Source organism: Lontra canadensis, unplaced genomic scaffold, assembly GCF_010015895.1.
Source record: "Lontra canadensis isolate GAN:19392208 unplaced genomic scaffold, GSC_riverotter_1.0 scaffold28, whole genome shotgun sequence".
NCBI lineage: Eukaryota > Metazoa > Chordata > Mammalia > Carnivora > Mustelidae > Lontra > Lontra canadensis.
Window position 1 is genome coordinate 1,874,040 of NW_022631022.1, and position 18,439 is coordinate 1,892,478.

Sequence of the window (18,439 nt, forward strand, 5' to 3'; positions counted from 1 at the left end):
AAAATAAATAATCTGGGGTGGTTTAAAAAAAGAAGAATATGTTCACGGTTTGGGAATGATATTAAGAAGTAGTTACAGCTGCAAGTGGCAGATTTTCAAAAAATATTTTTAATGTGGGAAAATGCGTTTAAAGGGAATTGTATGAAATAGGAGTGACATCAAGTAACTACATGAGTGTTTTAAAGATGTCGCCGTCTTGTAGAGCAGAAACCGTGCAGTTTCCAAATAAACTGCCAGTGGAAGTGGCGATAATTATTATTACTGGTAATACGTCTCTTTCTTACCAGTCAGAGAAAGAGGGTTGGTTGAGAAAACTGCGCGTGCTAAAAAAAATCTCTTTAACTGGAAATTGAATACGAAAGAAAACACATGTGCCCTTTGGACTCTGATTTTTCATTCAAGTGGTAGAGGAGGGGGTGGAATTTGTGGAATGAAATGAAACACCATCAGGAGGATGTTTATTTTAGTTTTATACAAAAGGAACGGGCAAGCGATTTACTTTTCTTAATCAGAGTAAAGAGCTGTACCTTCTTTGGCATTTCCACGCGTCCGGATGGGTATACTTGAGGCAGATACGATAACCTTACGTATTTATTACTGTGTTCTTTCTACAGACCATGCTGGTGAAAACACCAGGGCAATAAATCAGTGAACTCCAAAAGAGAGGGTTTTTTTTTTTTTTGTTGGCCCTGGTGCAATGATAGGAAAGTCCGAGCCTTCTCAAGGGCATCCCTCTCTCACCCGGGGCGCCCGGAGGACAGACGACCAGAAGCAAATGGCGCAGTTGTAGGCGGAGAGTAAAACTCATTCTGAATCTATTCCAAATACCCATGCCTGCTCTGTGGTTTTCAGCAAAGCAGATATTTCCAAAAGAACTCCAAGGGGGACTTCCTGGATGTGAAAACACTAACCAATTCTCGTTTCTCTCATCTTTTGCTTTATTCCTTCCTTCCACGCTGTTATTGCGAAAAACTGGCAGTTAAATTCAATTGATTCAAAATATTCCGGATCCATATGGCCGCCAACCCTGGAGCTGAGGCGGCCATAGTGCCTCACTGCTGTTCTCAAGCATTTGCCTCTCCCCCAGTCCCCAGATGGTGGGAGTAGCATTTAAACCTCCTTTTCTCTGCCTTGTACAATAGACCTTGGCACCATTTCAACTGTTTACTCCGGTAATTAACAGCTCTGATACCACAACAATTACAACTCCTACACTCTCACCACAATAATGCTATGAATTAGTGAGAGCTAATGGCTGGAAGGTAGAGTGTTTCCAGACTGCAAGATCTGTGCATTTTTAGAATAAAATAAAAGGTACAAACAGCACGCTTGCAGTAGACAATGATTACCTAGTAATTAGTTTACACAAAGCTTCCTATTTAATGGCAAAACGCTGTAATTAACGTGTGACAGAAAATCAAAGGGTACTTTGTAAGCATATGAAAAATTAACACTGCAGGCCCATAGCTTTATGTACTGATTAGAAGCATATTAAATCAATAGGACACACAAACCAACAGCTTGTATAGCTGGTTATTATAGGTCCTTGGAAGGGGGACCCGGCTTTCATTTACTCGGGGAGGCAATTTCCCTTCTCCTGTCATCTTCCTCAGGCCCCAGAGAAGTACCTCAAACCCATCCCTGGCAGCTTTGTGAAAATAACCATTGAACTGGAAGAAAACATTCTAAGTCATTCTCAGAGATAAGAAAAAATATGTAAATGATTAAAGCTTTCCAATGATGGTGGTAACGTGCTGCTACACTAATTAGAAAAGACACCAACTGGAACCAGAAAATGAAGCAACTGGGTCTCAAGCTTGTGGTCAGAGCAAGCTGCACTTTGTCAGGTCAATGCCTCTTTAGTTGACATGTAGAAAATGAAAATAACTGAAATTTATCTCCTACTTTCAAATGATAAGAAACCAGACTGCGGTCAAGGTTTATTCTTTAAAAGGCATTGCCTGGTAAATCAGGAGGTAGGCACAACTGGGTAACACAATTGCATATCTTCAACAACCACAACCCTATAGAATGATAATTGATACATAGAACACTCTTCTGGAAGCCTACAAGAGGCTATAGGACCTTCTGAATCACCAGAGGGAGATTAAATTGTACATACTTATTCAATGTTTTATGGTAATATTGGTAATAACAGGTAGCATTTCTTGAAGGCTTATTGTGTGCTAAGGACATTGCTAGCCAATTTACAAAGGAATCTTATTTAACCCCCCCCACCACCACCACAAGGCAGGTACTAATATTATCCCTCTTTACAGATGAAGAGGTAGAGACTTGGAGAGCGAGAAAGTGATTGCCCACGGTTCCCCCCTAGTGACCTTATGTGCCTGGGCTACAGAACCCTGAGGAGCCAGACCACCTCCTGGTTATCCCGAATGTTCAATTATTCAGGCTAGTCTATTCCAACACTCGTTCAGCTTAAGAGGGAGTTTATCACATCAACCTGGAGCAGGAGACTAAAAAAACACAAGCAGAGTATATAGTTGCATATCCAAAAAACAAGGTTTGAAATGCCCACCATATTTTTTTGCTACATTTGATCCTGAAGTTTGGCTAGTCTAAGCTTTGTGAGAATTTATTTACAGGCTTACTGAAATGATCATGCTGCTGTATTAAGTTGACGAAGGCATTGAAAGTTCGTCACCCCCATGAACAAAGGGTGATGCCTAAAGCTCACTCTCATCACTCAAGAACATATATGGGTATGTGAGACAGTTGTGTTGCAAAAAGCTGGATCCTAGGGACTCCCTAGCAGGGGTTCTGCTTCTTTGCTGCTCTCTGGTGTGCCCTCCTACCTTTCCTCCCTGCTGCGTTGTTCGGGAATGTTTGTGTTTCCCACATCTCTGCAGAACGCAGAAAACCTGTCCCTCAGGGCAGCAGGTCACAATGGTAGGGACCCCTGTGGAGAGAACACTGCTCAGGGATTTTCAAACAAGGGGTCTTTTCTAAATGGCCTCACCTCCATGTGGCAAGAACACTGGGCCAGGGGAGTGGGTGTGAATTCCGGGTTAGGCACCATCATTTATTAGCTACGTGAACTGGGGCAAGTCACTTAATTACCTGAAGTATCGGTTTCTCCATCTGTAAACAGAATAACAATACTTATCATTGTGATGTGGAGGTAAATGACTAGAAACGTCAGGGTTTTTATGAGATTGAATGAAATGAAATAGTTCCTTAAAGGGCTGAAAGGCTTGGCACTCCCAGCTGTCCTATAATGCTAATTATCATTATTATTGTTATTATTATTATTGAGAAATACAGGGAAATGTGAAGACTTTAACAGTGTATATTTATATATCTAAGAAAATGCTTCATCTCCTGTGTAGGCCAGCATTCTGACAGTTACTAAATACATAAAGATAATATACAAAGTCAAGATTTTAATCTATAAAAAAAAATAAAAAACAAATAACCATTCATATGAGTTTAATGACTAGGGCAAATTATTACCTTAGATTTTTTATCTTCATCTAGAAAACCTAGATTTTCTAATACCAATAGGTTGTTTTTGATATAAAAGATAAAAATAATAAATAAGGATGTGAAAAAAGGATCCCTTGCTAGTAACCAAGTAATAGCAATTGGAAGATGCATTTTGACATCTAAATAAAAGTGCAAACAGTTCATCATATCCAGTGCTGGTAAGGTGGTGGCAAAACTAGTATGCTCATTCTCTACTAGCAGCCTTGGAAACTGGTGCTACCTTCTTAGGAAGTAATGGGGCAACATATAGCAAGCCATTAAGCATTCTACTCCTGAGTCTTTCTCCGAAGGAAATCATTCAGCAGAAGTTAAAAGAGATGCATACAGAAACCAAAAAATAAAAAACAAATCTTTACTCCCTCCGTATGCTTTCTCCCCACTCCCCCAAAGTGGGAAAGAATATAAATTTTCAAGTTAGTTGAATGGTTTAATATGTTAGAGTAAATCAATTTGAGGGAATATCATATAGCCATCAATTGTGACCACTACCTATAAACGTGGAGGACATTTAGGATCTAATGTTTAAATAGCATGTATGGTATTATTGTAGCTATAAGAAATAAATGTAGCACACTTGAAAATTAATACACAAAAATGAAAACAACTAAGTTTGGGGAAAGTGATTATGTACTTACTTGGCTAAATAGTTTTTTAATCTTATTATATTATCATTTAGCTTTTCTAAAAAATTATGTGCTTACAGGGTATTGGTTCTTTGGGATTGCCTAATATACCCGCTAAATTCCACATAAGCACCAAGCTCAGCCATCCTACAGCAGCTCCTGTGACCCAGAGGCAAGGGCATCTCAAGAGATGGAGGTCTTCACAATAGAGTCATGGAGTTCTAAGGCATTGACTAGGTAGGTGATGATTCTCCTTCATACTTTTGTTTGCTGATTTCATTCTACAAGGAAGCAAAACAACTATTGTGGTTTATTCTACTTTTTTCTAGGTGTGGATGCCTTGAATTCATATTTTTAATTTTAATTTTAAGTAGTCTCCATACCCAATATTGGGCTTGAACTCATGACCCTGAGATCAAGAGTGGCATGCTCTACCTACTGAGCCAGCCAGGTACCCCTGTATTTTAGTATTTTTAAATATAAATTGTTTTCCTTGGTGATCTCCAAATTAATTTCAGATGTCTAACGTACACAAAGGTACAAGTAAACATAAAACTGCTCTTGGTTTGGCTAAAATAGCAATATTATGTAGGCACATTCAGGAGGCAATTCGATTTCCTTTTCCTCCTTTCTCTCCTAAGTAAGCACTTGGCATCCTGTACTGTCCATCCAGGGAAACAAAGACCCAAAAAAGGGCTGAACATAGAAATGCAATAGTAAACTGGCTTGGCTCTTTACATGGAGAAACTGCTCTAGAAATACCTTTTCTTGCAAAGCAACATTGCCAATAGCATCGCCAATAGACTGGCCACCAAGCCAGTCTCCCAGGAGTGAGGGAGGGAAGATTTACCTTTTAAAAAAGGAAAGAGGGGCACCTGGGTGGCTCAGTGGGTTAAAGCCTCTGCCTTCGGCTCAGGTCATGATCTCAGAGTTGTGGGATCGAGCCCCTCATAGGGCTCTCTGCTCAGTGGGAAGCCTGCTTCCTCTTCTCTCTCTGTCTGCCTCTCTGCCTACTTGTAATCTCTGTCAAATAAATAAATAAAATCTTAAAAAAAATAAAAAAATAAGAAAGGAAAGAAAGAAAAAGAACCACAAGAAGGGTGGGTACTACAGCAAATGTCTACCTGGGTCTCCCTACACTGTCCTGGGTGAGAGCGGCCAAGAAGGCTTTTCCCCTACAAGCGTGTCTTCCTTTGTTTAAGCCTTTATTCCTACTAAAAGAAAAGAAATACCCCCAACTGGGGAGTGGGATGTTTGGAATGTGTGCAAGTGTGTGGATTCATTAAACCTTAACAAGCATTGAGTACTTAAGTGAGGGAAGTTTACCGGGACCTATAAAGGGAGGTAGGTTTTATCAGTTGACAGGGTGAAGAGAGAAATGTTGGTACCAAACCACCATGAAAACAAAACGAAGAGTTGAGCTCTGTTGCTGCTGTGGCCATCACATAACATTATGCTTTACCTAAAATCATCTACGTCGTCTATACTGATTTTTTTTTTTTTAACGTGACTACAGCTTTTCCAGCATTTGTTGACTCCACGACTTTGTTTCGAGTCTCAATTGCAACCAGTCCAATAACTCTGGCAAAAAAGATGATCTTTGTATTAGATCTCTGAGTCTACACTGAATCATGCCTACATCTAAAACCAATATCTGCATGAGATGCAAGAGAATCTCCAAACAGTTCAAACTCCCATAAACAGCACTGTTTTTAATCTGTTGCCTACCACATACCAAGGAGAAAAATCATGGTATCGTGTCATAAACTGCTATGCAAATGATGCTATTTGTAAGTATTAACATAATTTAGTGCTTACAGTCATATTCTCATTTCTAATAATTCTCCCAGAATGGAGTCTTTCTCTGGACTCTTAGCCCGCAGGATAGTCTTTCATCAAGAAGCTGAAATTTTTAATAACCTGCCAGCATATGTTTTGTATGTGCAAGGCTAGGCTTGATGACACAACATCTTCATTATCAAAAGAAACAGGTCTACCAACTGTAATAGGACGTTAAAACATGCCTGTGCTCATAAAGTAATGCTTTGATGTCTAAATGCGCACCATTACCATGGTCTTCTGGAACAAAGGATAATTCTAATCCTAAATTCTCAGTAGCTGCACTCAATGGAGATGGCAGTTCACTTCTGTTCTGAATACAATTTCACTTTGAAGGCAAAAGAATGGCAATAGTCTCCTACCCCACCCCACCCCCCAAAATTCTCTTCGGAACCACTTCTCTTTTTATTTTTATTTTTGGCTTCCAACTATATCCTGGCTAAGCACCATCCCACACAGTATTAAACAGATTTCTGAGTAATTATTTTTTCCTTGTTAAGTTAAAAAAATGACATAGATAATTAATTATTCAAGAGTTTCACATTTAATACTATTAACGCTAATGCCAAATGTATTTGGTGACAATTTAAAATGGTGTAGTTTAAAGTAATTGAAATTAAATAACGGGTAGTCAGGCTTTTAAGTGCAATTCAGCCATATGTCATTATTCCATATATTTTTAAACTTAAAGTCAAACATTTTTAAATTTATCATAGTCTAGTATCAGGGAATTCTTTAAAAATTATTAGCTAGAAATAGTGAGAAAAATACCTTGCACACTAACATTTTGATTTTTTTAAATAAAAAAGTCTTATTTTCATAGTTTAATCTCAGCAGTTTTGCTTTAAAAAGAAAATTGAAATAAATACACAATATGAAATAAAATCCAGTTTAACAAGAACACATGAGAAATCTCTATGGGCTTCAAAATTAAATACATTTTCTTTGTTTTATTTTTTTTCTAGAAGAGTAATTCACTTTGGTATCCCTTAAATAATATGTAAAAAGCTGGCCATGACAGGTTGTGCATTTAGTCCATTCACTGATGGAGGAGGAAGAAAAGCCTGGAATAGATCATGGGGAGAACAGTAACATTTGTCAAAGGGAACTCTCTCTTCTGACTGTTCTCTAGATTTATTTATCATTTCACTTCCACAAGAATAATGTGGTTCTCTCTTATGCGCCCCTTCCTTTCCATCACTTGTGTCTTTATTCACATACTGTTGTAGTGGGATGCTCAAAGCAGATAAAACTCACTGCCCAGCCCACTGCTATGTACATCGGTGGGGAAGGAATCAGTTAAGGGAATTTGCACCCAGATTTTCCTCATCAGTTATGCTTTCATTAGTGTTAGCCAAAACAGAGATCTGACATTCAGAAAAGCCAGGGAGGTCTAGGCCTCTGGATGCAAAGTGAAGCAGCTTTAAAAATGGTGGGTTTAAGTGATATACGAAGCCATTAAAATTACCTTAATTATTAAGTAAGTTTGGAACAGACTAAGACGTTGTACAATTCATCCTTCCACCAGTATACATGGAAAAACCTGTACACATCCACTCATATGCTAAGGCTTCTTCCCTATTATTCAGCTTTTGCTGGGAGATTTTCTGGCTGAGATGTATTATTTTCTCAACATCTCATAGGGACCAGCGGTTACATAAATTTCCTTGAACTGTCTTCAGAAACACATGACTGCTGACAGAAGGCTTTTATACATTAGCTTCCAGGTGACAACCATTCACTACTAGAACTTGTCTCTCATAATAAAACACAGCTAGCTTAATCACAACACTCGTTAGAAGCAGATGATCGAGACCCACTTAGACCAAAAGATGAGATTTGTAATGCTATTTGAATATGGTAAAAAAAAAATTACTTCCTAATTACCATAGTCAGCTTGAAGACTTTTAGGGCCCAAAAAGGGACATTTAAAATAACCTAATCATATAGGCTTCCAGTTATGAAGATAACTGGAATGAATAAGTCATAGGGATGAAAGTGACAGCATAGGGAATGTAGTCATGGTATTGTCGTAGTGCTGTATGTGACAGATGGTGGCGACGCGTGTCATGAGTACTGCAAAATGTGGAGAGTACCGTTTGTACACCTGAAACTAATGTAACATTGGGTGGCAATGCTAACTCAAATTTTAAAAAAATTTAAAAATATATTAGAAATAATATTCAAGTAACTTGATTAAGCCTATTCACTTTATATATGAAGACTAAGGCCCAAGAAAGTAAAAATTGACACGCCTAAATTGACACGCCTAAGATATCACTGCTGATAGGTGATGCAGCTTAGTCTAGAAGAAAGTGCTCTCACCTCCCAGCTGAGCCTTTTGCACCATCTCCTAACTGCTCGAAAACACCATGGGCTTATGTCAACATTGAACTCACCTGTGCCCATTTCTTCCTCCAGTTCTCACGGCCATATCTGCTCTTCTCCTGTAGGAACCACTTGTAGCACTGCAGATGGGAAGCAACGTCACAAAAGGCAGTCCCGTTTCCTCCAAACTCATAGTCCATTTTAAAGAGCCAGCGTTGAATTTCCAGGTGATCTATGACCAGCTGACCTAGCTGTTCTAGCATCTGTGGGGCCCAAGACACAGCAATATTTAATATGGCTCATTTTCTGATTCGTTCTTGTTGTATTAACTTAGTTGTACTCAGGTGTATTCAAATGGTCTCTTCGTTTGGTTATCTTCTAATTATTAAGACAGATTAGAAGTTTAAATGATATATATATGATGTGAAGAAACCACTAACCACTAGGACCAAAGGAGAGAGAGGGAGAGAGAGTGAGCATGAGCCGGGTAAGGGGCAGAGGGAGAAGCAAGCTTCTTGCTGAGCAGGGAGCCCCACATGGGACTCAATCCCAGGACCCTGAGATCCTGACCTGACCCAAAGGCAGACACTTAACTGACTGAGCCACCCAGGTACCCCTAGAGAATTATGTGTTTACTTACTGATTTTTCAAATGCTTTTTTTTTTAATAGTTTCAAGTCCATAATGAGTTACAGTCTTGAGAACTTTAACTGTTTGGAGCTTTGCTGAGTTTCTAAATGTTATAACCTATAAAGGTTTAATTGTTTCCTCATTAGCGTACATGAAATGCATTTGTTTGGTCAGTTGGCCAAGAATGTCATAAGTATTATGTGAACAAGACAGATAAAGGAGATAAAACATTCATGAAAAACAACTATGTTTTAATTGAGACAGTATTTCCTCAAGAACTGGGCTCAATCCCTTGGGAATGGGTGGGATTAGAAGTTGAAGCTTTACGATGACAACGATGGCCAACATTTAACTTTACTGAACTCTCCATAGGAGCCCGGCATTTGGCTAGGCTCTTTTCATGAATTTTATCTTGGAATGCTCAAAAATGAAGCAGGCATTACTATTAGTTCCATTTTATATATGAATAATTGAGTTTCAGCTGATTTGTTATTTTTTAAAACATTTTATTTATTTATTTGAGTGAGAGAGAAAGAGAGGAGGGGCAGAAGAGGAGGGAGAAGGAGAAGTAGACTCCTTGCTCAGCAGGAAGCCAGAGGTGGGGCTCAATCCCAGGATCCCGGGATCCTAACCTGAGCTTAACCAACTGAACCACCCAGGTGCCCGGAGACTCAGCTAATTTAAATGACTTGCCCACAATCCCCAATCACCTGGTGTTAAGTGGAAAAGCAGAGACTCCACCCAGGGTGCTCTGATTCCAGCCCCTGTGTTCCTCTGCTCTCCACCATGCTGCCTACCTCAGTACGCAGAGAGGTGCTGGAAGAGGGTGAGGTGGAGAAAGAAGTCAGAAGAGGAGCAAGAGAAGCAATTTTCCTTGTAGTCAATTAAGCCACTTCGGATATATTTGAATCAGGCAAAAGTCTATAGCCCAGATTACTTGATTGTAAATAATACTCTACTAGTAGAGCCTTGGAGAAAACCCATTAGATCATAGAATGATTTTTTGTCTGGTCTCCCTGTCAGATGTTCTGGTCTGTATTACCCAGAAAGAAACAAAACAGTACTAAGCATTCTCTCTTCTGAGCTCTCTTTATGGTCCTCTGTACTTGGGGAGGTCTCTGTGACGCTCTTATTCTCTTGTCTTTGGATGATTTGCTCACTGAACAGATTTTTAAATTTTTGGGTTTTTTTAACCAAGGAGTGTGAAAGGACTCGAGTCTGTAGTTCTGCTGAAGTCTAGAGCTAGAAGATTAAAATTATTTTGAGTAAAGACACAATCTGTTCTCCTGCGTTGTGTCTTTTCAGCAAATCTTCCTGGGGGTGTTACACTACACAGCAGTATGGAAGTGATATCAAAATGGGTGTACTTGGGATCCCTGGAAGCCCAATGCAACCATGGGGTATTCAATTAGGGTGGAAATGGGATTGTCTTAGCTCTCTAATTATCAAGTAGTGTCTGCAGATAATTTGGTGTTTAAATGACAAGTACTCTTGTCTGCATACCATATGGCTATGAGCATAGCCTAGGAAGGTTTTGTAATGTGCCTTTCAAAGTTACATCCCTTCTTTCTCTAATGTGTTGAGAAGACAGATTATTTATTTATTTATTTTTAAAGATTTTATTTATTTGACAGAGAGAGACACAGCGAGAGAGGGAACACAAGCAGGGCGATTGGGAGAGGGAGAAGCAGGCTTCCTGTTGAGCAGGGAACCCGATGCGGGGCTCGATCCCAGGACCCTGACATCATGACCTGAGCCGAAGGCAGACGCTTAACGACTGAGCCACCGAGGCACCCCCAGATTCTGTATTTAATCATACTTTGCTGTATCAGGATCACACTTTGCAGAAGTAGAAATGGTCTCTGGCTCTTAATATCTGATGAAATTCTCTTGCTAACGTTAAGGAAAGGTGTTCCAGGCTTTTTAGTGTCCTGGCCTTCATAGCCTTCGTAGCCATAGCCTTTTTCATTGTATGTTCAGATATATTGTATATTTGGAGGTTTCAACTACTAACAGAATTATTATCTGTTTCTTCCAAATCCTATTATTTGTTGCTGCTGAGAATCCTATAAATGGGTGTCTGTTGATGGATCCCCTACAGTAATGAAGAGGATCAATAGTATTGTAAAGACTGCACCACTGGAAAGAATTATGTGCTATCTTTAAGTGAAAATTGAACAGTGCTTTTAAAATAGCATCGCCAGTTTTGATTATTTAACCGAAGCTGTCGATATTTTATATGGAGCACATGTCAGAAAGGGAGCTTGCATGGTTACTTTATGGATCAAAAGAGGAAATGCTCACTGGGCTCATGCTAGATTTAAAAAACAAACAAATAAATTACTTAATCATAAACCAAATGACTTTACGCTATTTCCAAACATTTTTCAATTTTCTATTTGAGTCTATCTGTTCAAAAGAGGTAATATATTTTTTAATTGCCATTTAATTTATGCTGGTATAGAGCAGAAGTAGAAAAACGTTGGCTGCTAAAATCCAGCTGATAGTCGGGAATATTTATTCACCTAAATTAAAATAATCACAGCTTTCTTTCACCGGCTTTAAGTTTATAATGCACATTGGTAAAAAGTCAGTGTTATTGATTCATCACCATCTGCAAATTCAAAACACTGACACACTCAGATTCGGTAGGGCAGTCACTATCTGGAAATATCTCAATGGAGTACTTTAATTCTTGATGACCTCAGATGTATGTTTTCAAACAAGTGGAGGGGAAGTCAGTGATGACTTGGTTTATCGTGATACGATTTGCACATGCCATAGGTTAAATGACGTCCCTCAAATCCGAGTTGTCTACAAGGAGGTTTTCCTGCTTCTGAATACCAGCATGAGAGGGAGGTTTTACTGCTTTCCACAATGAAATGCATATAGTTCTAAAACACTTTCTAGCAAAGATGGCCCGAGTTCTCATCAAGTCAAGGTGAAAGCAAGACTTCCTATAAATTTTGCACACTCATTTTAAAGTTTTGAAGATGGTTTCGTGTAATGGACATATGTAAAATTATAGTTTGAAAGTGCATTTCACTTGTCTCCAATCTCTCAGCTGAGTATTCTGCTGGGAAGCAGAGTCGAGCAATCCCCCTTTTACCTTCAAATTCCAGTGGAGAATAATGGCGGTCAACAGTGGGGCACACCAGCTCATGGGGAGCCTCTGTCTCACTCATTAAAATTGCCTGTGCTGGCTTTTTCCACACTCTGTCATCTTCAAGAGAAACTTCCTTCATGAGCCCACGTATTGCCCAAGTACACTCTACCTAGACAATTTTAGGGCAATTTAATAAGTTAACAATACCTTCAGACTAGTCTCTGAGAAGTACAATTTGTTGAAAGGCTTGATTTGGGGGGCTCGGCCGCTATGACGTTCGGAGTGTCATGATCAAGCGACTGAGGGAAGGAGGAGGATCCTTAAGGATCATCCCTCACACACCGCTTCATTGCACACCGTTCTTTAGGTTCCCGAGAACTGGGTGCCTGCTGTAACGGTGACTGGCTGGGAGTGATCGTCAAGAGATCTACTGAAACAGAGGTTAGGGAATGTTCACACCCATTTGTCTTTCTATTTCTTTCTTGTGAAAAAAAGGTAGAGGTTAAATGGGAGAACACCTGCCAGAGTTGACTCCAACATCATTTCTAGTGACTAATATTATAGTTCTCTAAATAGTTAGGATCTTACCTATCTGCTGAAGGAATTTGGATCTGGTGCAAAACAAAGACACAGATGCAGATAGTTTTATTCCAGATCTGTTTCCTGTCCTCTTCCCGGGATTTTTCTCCTACTCCCTTTATGGCCCTTTCCTGAGGAGCCAAAGGATTGTTTTACAGGGCCAAGGATGTGTGCAGCCCTCGGCTATAGGACCTCTGCATCCTGATTCGGCAGAAAGGCTCGCCTTTCCAAACCTGATCCTTTTCACCCAAACTGACTCTTGCATTTCTTAAGTCCTCCTAAATGACTGGCTAGCTAATATGATGATTGATTAATCCATGTTAAGGTGATAAATACTGAGAGCAAATGAGTACATCGACGGGGCCTTCATTGGCTTAACCCAAATGAATAACTATCTTGAGTAATTCCCACAATTTCTGCAAGGCCAAGAGGAAGATACTTTGAAACACGAAGACCTAACGCAGACCCCATCAAATAAGTTAAGCATTCCATGTATTCCTCATTGGGTTAGGGCTGGCTCCAGAAGGCCTGAAGTTCCCACAAGGTCACTTGAGAAGAGCCTCCCTCGTCCACCCTGCATACCTGTTGGTGATGACAGATGCCATATACTCCAGGAGGGACGGGCACATTGGCGCTCTCAAAGACCCATTTGCTTCCAGACTTGCTACTGTAAAGATGAGCTATTTCAGGCTCCGGACCCAGGATGGGTATGTTTAACATATCCGCCACAGCCAAGTCATCTCTGTGCAGGAGCCCACTGACAATGTAGGCCTCTTTTCCTTGGATGAGATTTTTTATTCTTTTGATCGCCTTGGGACTGTACATCAGGTAAGTGGCCAGGCACATATGATGCTTCTGTGGGGAGACCGTATCATTCTTGTTAAAAGGTGTTCTTTTTCTAGTCCATACGCCCAATTTATAATGTTGCACACAATAAATGCATTATTAATAGCAGGCTGGGTTGTGACCTATCCTGTTGTTTAGCAGTTTAAATTGATAAAAGCTGTTGGGGTGAGGTTCCATAATCGCTCACATCTTTAGTGCATTGGAAATGGGCTCACTGGGAATAGAACTAATTACTACACATCTGTATTTATTTGATCCACGTGGAATTATCCTTCTGTCAGAAGGAAAAGAGGCTGGCGGCCTTTGGATAATAGTGATTCATCTCTGCAACACTTCTGGAATGGTTTAATACTAAAGCGTCTGGAAAATCAATGCAAAAAATGAAGAAAAAAGCCTTACAGTATGCTTCACTCTACGGGATTCCTAATCTGGCTACTCTTTAAGTGACTGGGTAGGCAAGGAGCGCACGATACTCTTTTTCCAAAGTTCTACCACCAAGTCCACTTTAGAAAATACGTACTTTTATAATGATTATTTTGGTTTTTAGGCAACACTCTGGACAGAATTCGTGGATAGAAAATATTTGAAAATTTCAGTGAGTCTTAAATTTATTTTTCAAAGGAAAACTCTCTATTTTTGACAGTTTAGACCTTGTTCAATAATACATGTGACCACTCATCCAATTGAAATAAATAATTCTGGCATGTCTAGGAGGGGCAGAGGACAGAGCCGCCTGGTCAGCACACACCGAAACCAGTAAAGCATGTCTCTGCATTTTAGGAGTGGGGACACAAGTGAGTACAGTCAATGAATAACTAATACAAGGCAGAGAAGGGCCATAAAAATTACAGAGGGCTCAGAGGCATGGAGGAGGGAGGCAGAGGCCATGTGCTGGTGGGGACAGCAGAGAAGGCAAATTACTAATTCTCCTTGGACCTCGGTTTCCTCATCTGTAAAATGAGTATAACAATAATACCCAACTCATAGGGATGTTGCAAGGATTCAATGAGATAATTCATGAAAAGCACTTACATAATAAGCACTTAATGAATGTTAGTTCATATTATTATTACGAAATTATAGGTTGGGGTCAAGATGAATTTTGAAGGATAGGAAGGATTTAGTCACGTGAGGATGGGCATACAAAAGACATTAGCCAAGAATGGAATATGAGAACCCAAGACTGCTCATTTCCTCTAGAGAGGAGGGCATCATGGCACATGAGAAAGTGCTGGGGACTTGGGAGTTCTGGCTTAGAATCCAGCTCTGTCACTTTTAAGCTACATGAATTTGGGCAAGTGATTTACACTCCCTCTGACTCCGTTTCTCCAGCTGTTTTTTATTTTTTTTTAATTTTTTAAAGATTTTATTTATTTATTTGACAGACAGAGATTACAAGTAGGCAGAGAGGCAGGCAGAGAGAGAGAGGAGGAAGCAGGCTCCCTGCTGAACAGAGAGCCTGATGTGGGGCTCGATCCCAGGACTCTGGGATCATGACCTGAGCCGAAGGCAGAGGCTTTAACCCACTGAGCCACGCAGGCACCCCTCCAGCTGTTTTTTAAAAAAATATATATTAAAAAAGATATATTTATTTTATTTTAGAGAGAGATTGAGAGCAAGTTGGGGGAGGAGCAAAGGGAGAGAATCCCCAGGCAGACTCCCTGCTGAGTGGGGAGCCAGATTCGGGTCTTGATCTCAAGACCCATGAGATCATGACCTGAGCAGAAACCAAGAGTCGGATGCTCAACTGACTGAGCCACCCAGAAAGCCCCAGTTTCTCCATCTGTTAAATGGAAATAAAAATACTTATTTGTTGGCTTGCTCTAAGGATAAAATAAGATCATTAATATGCTACACCTGTTATAATGCATGGCATTGAGTTGATATTCAATAAATGGTAGTAATTATTGTTATGGAGAAAAATTCTCTTTTTTAAAATAAAGTCATTAAAAATACCGTGCAAGGGGTGCCTGGGTGGCTCAGTGGGTTAAGCCTCTGCCTTTGGCCTGGATCATGATCTCAGGGTCCTGGGATTGAGCCCCGCATCAGGCTTTCTGCTCAGCAGGGAGCCTGCTTCCCCCCCCTCTCTGCCTGCCTCTCTGCCTACTTGTGATCTCTGTTAAATAAATAAATAAAATCTTAAAAAAAATACTGTGCAAATTATATAATGCAAGATGCCAGTGTCTTAAGAGAGTTAAGGGATTTTGTAGACTTGCATCTACTTCCCCAATTCTGATCAAAATTATCTACTGAACATGGCATAAAAATGCAGAGAAATGCTAAGCAACTGTTTCCGGGAATGTTAGCAGCACCAGTTTGCAAATTGTTAGAAGGTGTAATGATAAGTATGGGAGAAAGAGAACGTGGAAAGCCCCCGGGTTTCAGTCCCGCCTGAATTTGTAACTTGCAAGGTGATTTAGAAAACTCGACCTTTCTGAGCCTCAACCCCCATATTCAAATAATGCATCGACCAGAAGTCTCTAGGGTCTTTCCATCTCTGAAATAACTTTCCCTTTAAAACCAGAGCTCTTTGCTGTGAAATGTGTAAACCTGGCGATTCACAGACCTGTACCCCTGATAAAAATATATTATATGTTTAAAAAAATAAATAAATAAAATTTATTAATTAAAAAAAAAACAAAACCCAGAGCTCTTCTGGGCTTACTGTTTAATGGGTACAGAAATTCTGCTTGAAATGTTGAAAAAGTTTTGCAAATGGATAATGTGATGGTTGCACAATGGTGGGAATGTACAAGCCACTGAACTGCGCACCAAACATGATTAAAATGGTAGATTTTATGTTATGTGTATTTTGCCCCCAATTAGATAAAAACACAAAAAAAACAGAGCCCCTCTGAGAAGAGGATGTATATAGTTTACACTACGGGGCCCCTCTTCCAGGGCAAGTGTTCTATTCTAAGCTCTTAGATATAAGCCACATGCCTTTTCTACCATAATTTAAATCCATTTGCAACACCTACTTTGGAGAATGTCTAGGAAACCCAGTGCTCAACTAGACAATGGCTGGTACCACCTCTTGAGTCTGTGTTTCCCATCTGGTTAATCACCGTCTTTTTTCTGTGTTTATCTCACCCCTTTCCGTGCCCCACAGATTATTCCAATGAGGAAAGGTAAACAAATTAAATATTGGGGAGAACTGGGGACTTGAGTCATAATATATGTCACACAGTGGGCTTTACAGGGTACCTAGAAGAGTGTTTCGAGGTGGCCGTGCTCTCAGTGTCAAGGTTACAAGACCAAAACCTCTGATACTAGTCTCTTGTTTGACTCACAGAACATTGTACCAGTGAACAACTCCTCTTTTGGAAGTGAGGAAATGGAGGCTCGAGTGATTTGCCCAAAGTCACACAGCTAGCAAACAGCAGAGGCAGGATTGAAACCGGGTACTGGCACAGTTTCTTGCTACGGTTAACGCAACTTCTCCCATTCTCCAGACAGAGTAGTGAAGGTCTGGTGAGTTTATGAGGTGTGATGAGGGGGTGGCAGATGCCACGATAGAGCCTAATGTTAGGGTTCTGAGCCACTTCCAGCCAGGCTGGGTTTCTGGCTCCTCTGCTGGCGAGCACGCAGCCGGACTCTGGTTTATAGTCATCTGTGGGCCTGCCTTGTTCTTCAGGCAAGATGGCCCCATACTATTGTGTTCGCTATGTGTTTAGTAAAGATTTGAATATGAGTGAGTGATGGCACAGGACACGTTACTGACCGCGGGTCTTGTATGACCGTTGAGAGAAAATCGGGATTATCAGATCCAGGCAGCAGATTAGCGCAGATGACAAAAGTCTAAAATGTTCCTCGTTTCATAACATTGTTACATACATTTGATTTATCACCGCTAATTTTTTTTTTTTTTGACCTGAGACAAAAAGTAGTTGTTTGGGATGTCTTCGTAAACATTAGAGTGCTCAAAACCGGACATGATGACTTTATAAGAGCAGTTTTTACCATTACAGAGTCAAGCATCGTATAGTAAATTGGAGAGATGTACAAACAGATTTTTGGCACGCTTTAAAAAAAAATCTCCTCAAAGCCATCCATTTGAATGAAAATCAGCACGGATACAGTCTCTGTAACCCATTAAAAGGAAATAAAGCAATAACTGAACATGAGCAGGAACTGATGTGCAAGTGAGAGTTTAATTTTTGTATTTTAAAAAGTTGATTGCCTATGAGTGATTAATTACTCAAATAATTTAAATTTAAACTATGAGAAGTAGTAAGCACTTAAAATATTCCCTGCTTGTTTCTACTCACCAAGAGGCAGACCTAACTATGAATGTGACTATGAATGTGACTCAGGGCATCTGTTAGTATCAACTTGAGCTTAGAAGCTCAAGAGTGAACCGCAGGGCACCTGTCTCAGCTAACAGGAGTGTAGAGCTGGAAGTGTCTTTGAAATGCCCTGACCCATCGCCTGATTGTATAGATGAAGATCAGAGGACCAGAAAGGTAAAGGGAGCTGCCCAAGCCACAAGGTCATCCAGGAGCAAAGCAATCGTTCCAATTCATGATAGTGTTCTGGGGCTGGACAGATTTTGGTTCATACTCTGACTCTACCAGGAACTTTGGGCTAGAAAATTAGACTCGGTTTCCTCAGCCATAGAAGGAGATTGATCATTTTTTTTCTTTAAAATTTGAATTTAATTAGAGCAAGATACACACAACATGAAACGTACCAACCCCGCCATTTTTAAGGGTGCCGTTCCCAGGCATGGAGGACATGTACATTGCTGTCTGGGCCATCGTCACCATCTTCTCTAGGACTTCATCCTCCCAAACGGAAACTCTACCCATTAAACACGAACCCCTCATCTCCCCTCCTCAACCCCTGGCAGCCCCCATCCCACTGTGTCTATGGATTTGGTTGTCTGAGGTCCCTCGTGTAAGTAGTCATTCTTCATGACTGGCTGGTTTCACTCAGCATAACAGCCTCAAGATTCGAGATTGATCATTTCTGTATTGTTG

General features: G+C 40.2%; 1 protein-coding gene across 5 annotated transcripts in view; it reads right to left on the reverse strand.

The window, feature by feature from the left end:
- IQCH (IQ motif containing H) overlaps positions 1-18,439 on the reverse strand; it is a 186,976-nt gene that overhangs the window by 64,941 nt on the left and 103,596 nt on the right. For 2 of the 5 annotated variants that reach the window (XM_032864629.1, XM_032864626.1), the window contains 2 exons: positions 13,194-13,466; positions 8,369-8,560 (listed from right to left, as the gene is read on the reverse strand). In XM_032864629.1, the coding sequence (XP_032720520.1) occupies positions 8,369-8,560; positions 13,194-13,466 (465 nt within the window). The remainder of the gene's footprint in view (positions 1-8,368; positions 8,561-13,193; positions 13,467-18,439) is intronic. The other 3 variants (XM_032864625.1, XM_032864628.1, XM_032864627.1) reach the window with 3 other exon arrangements.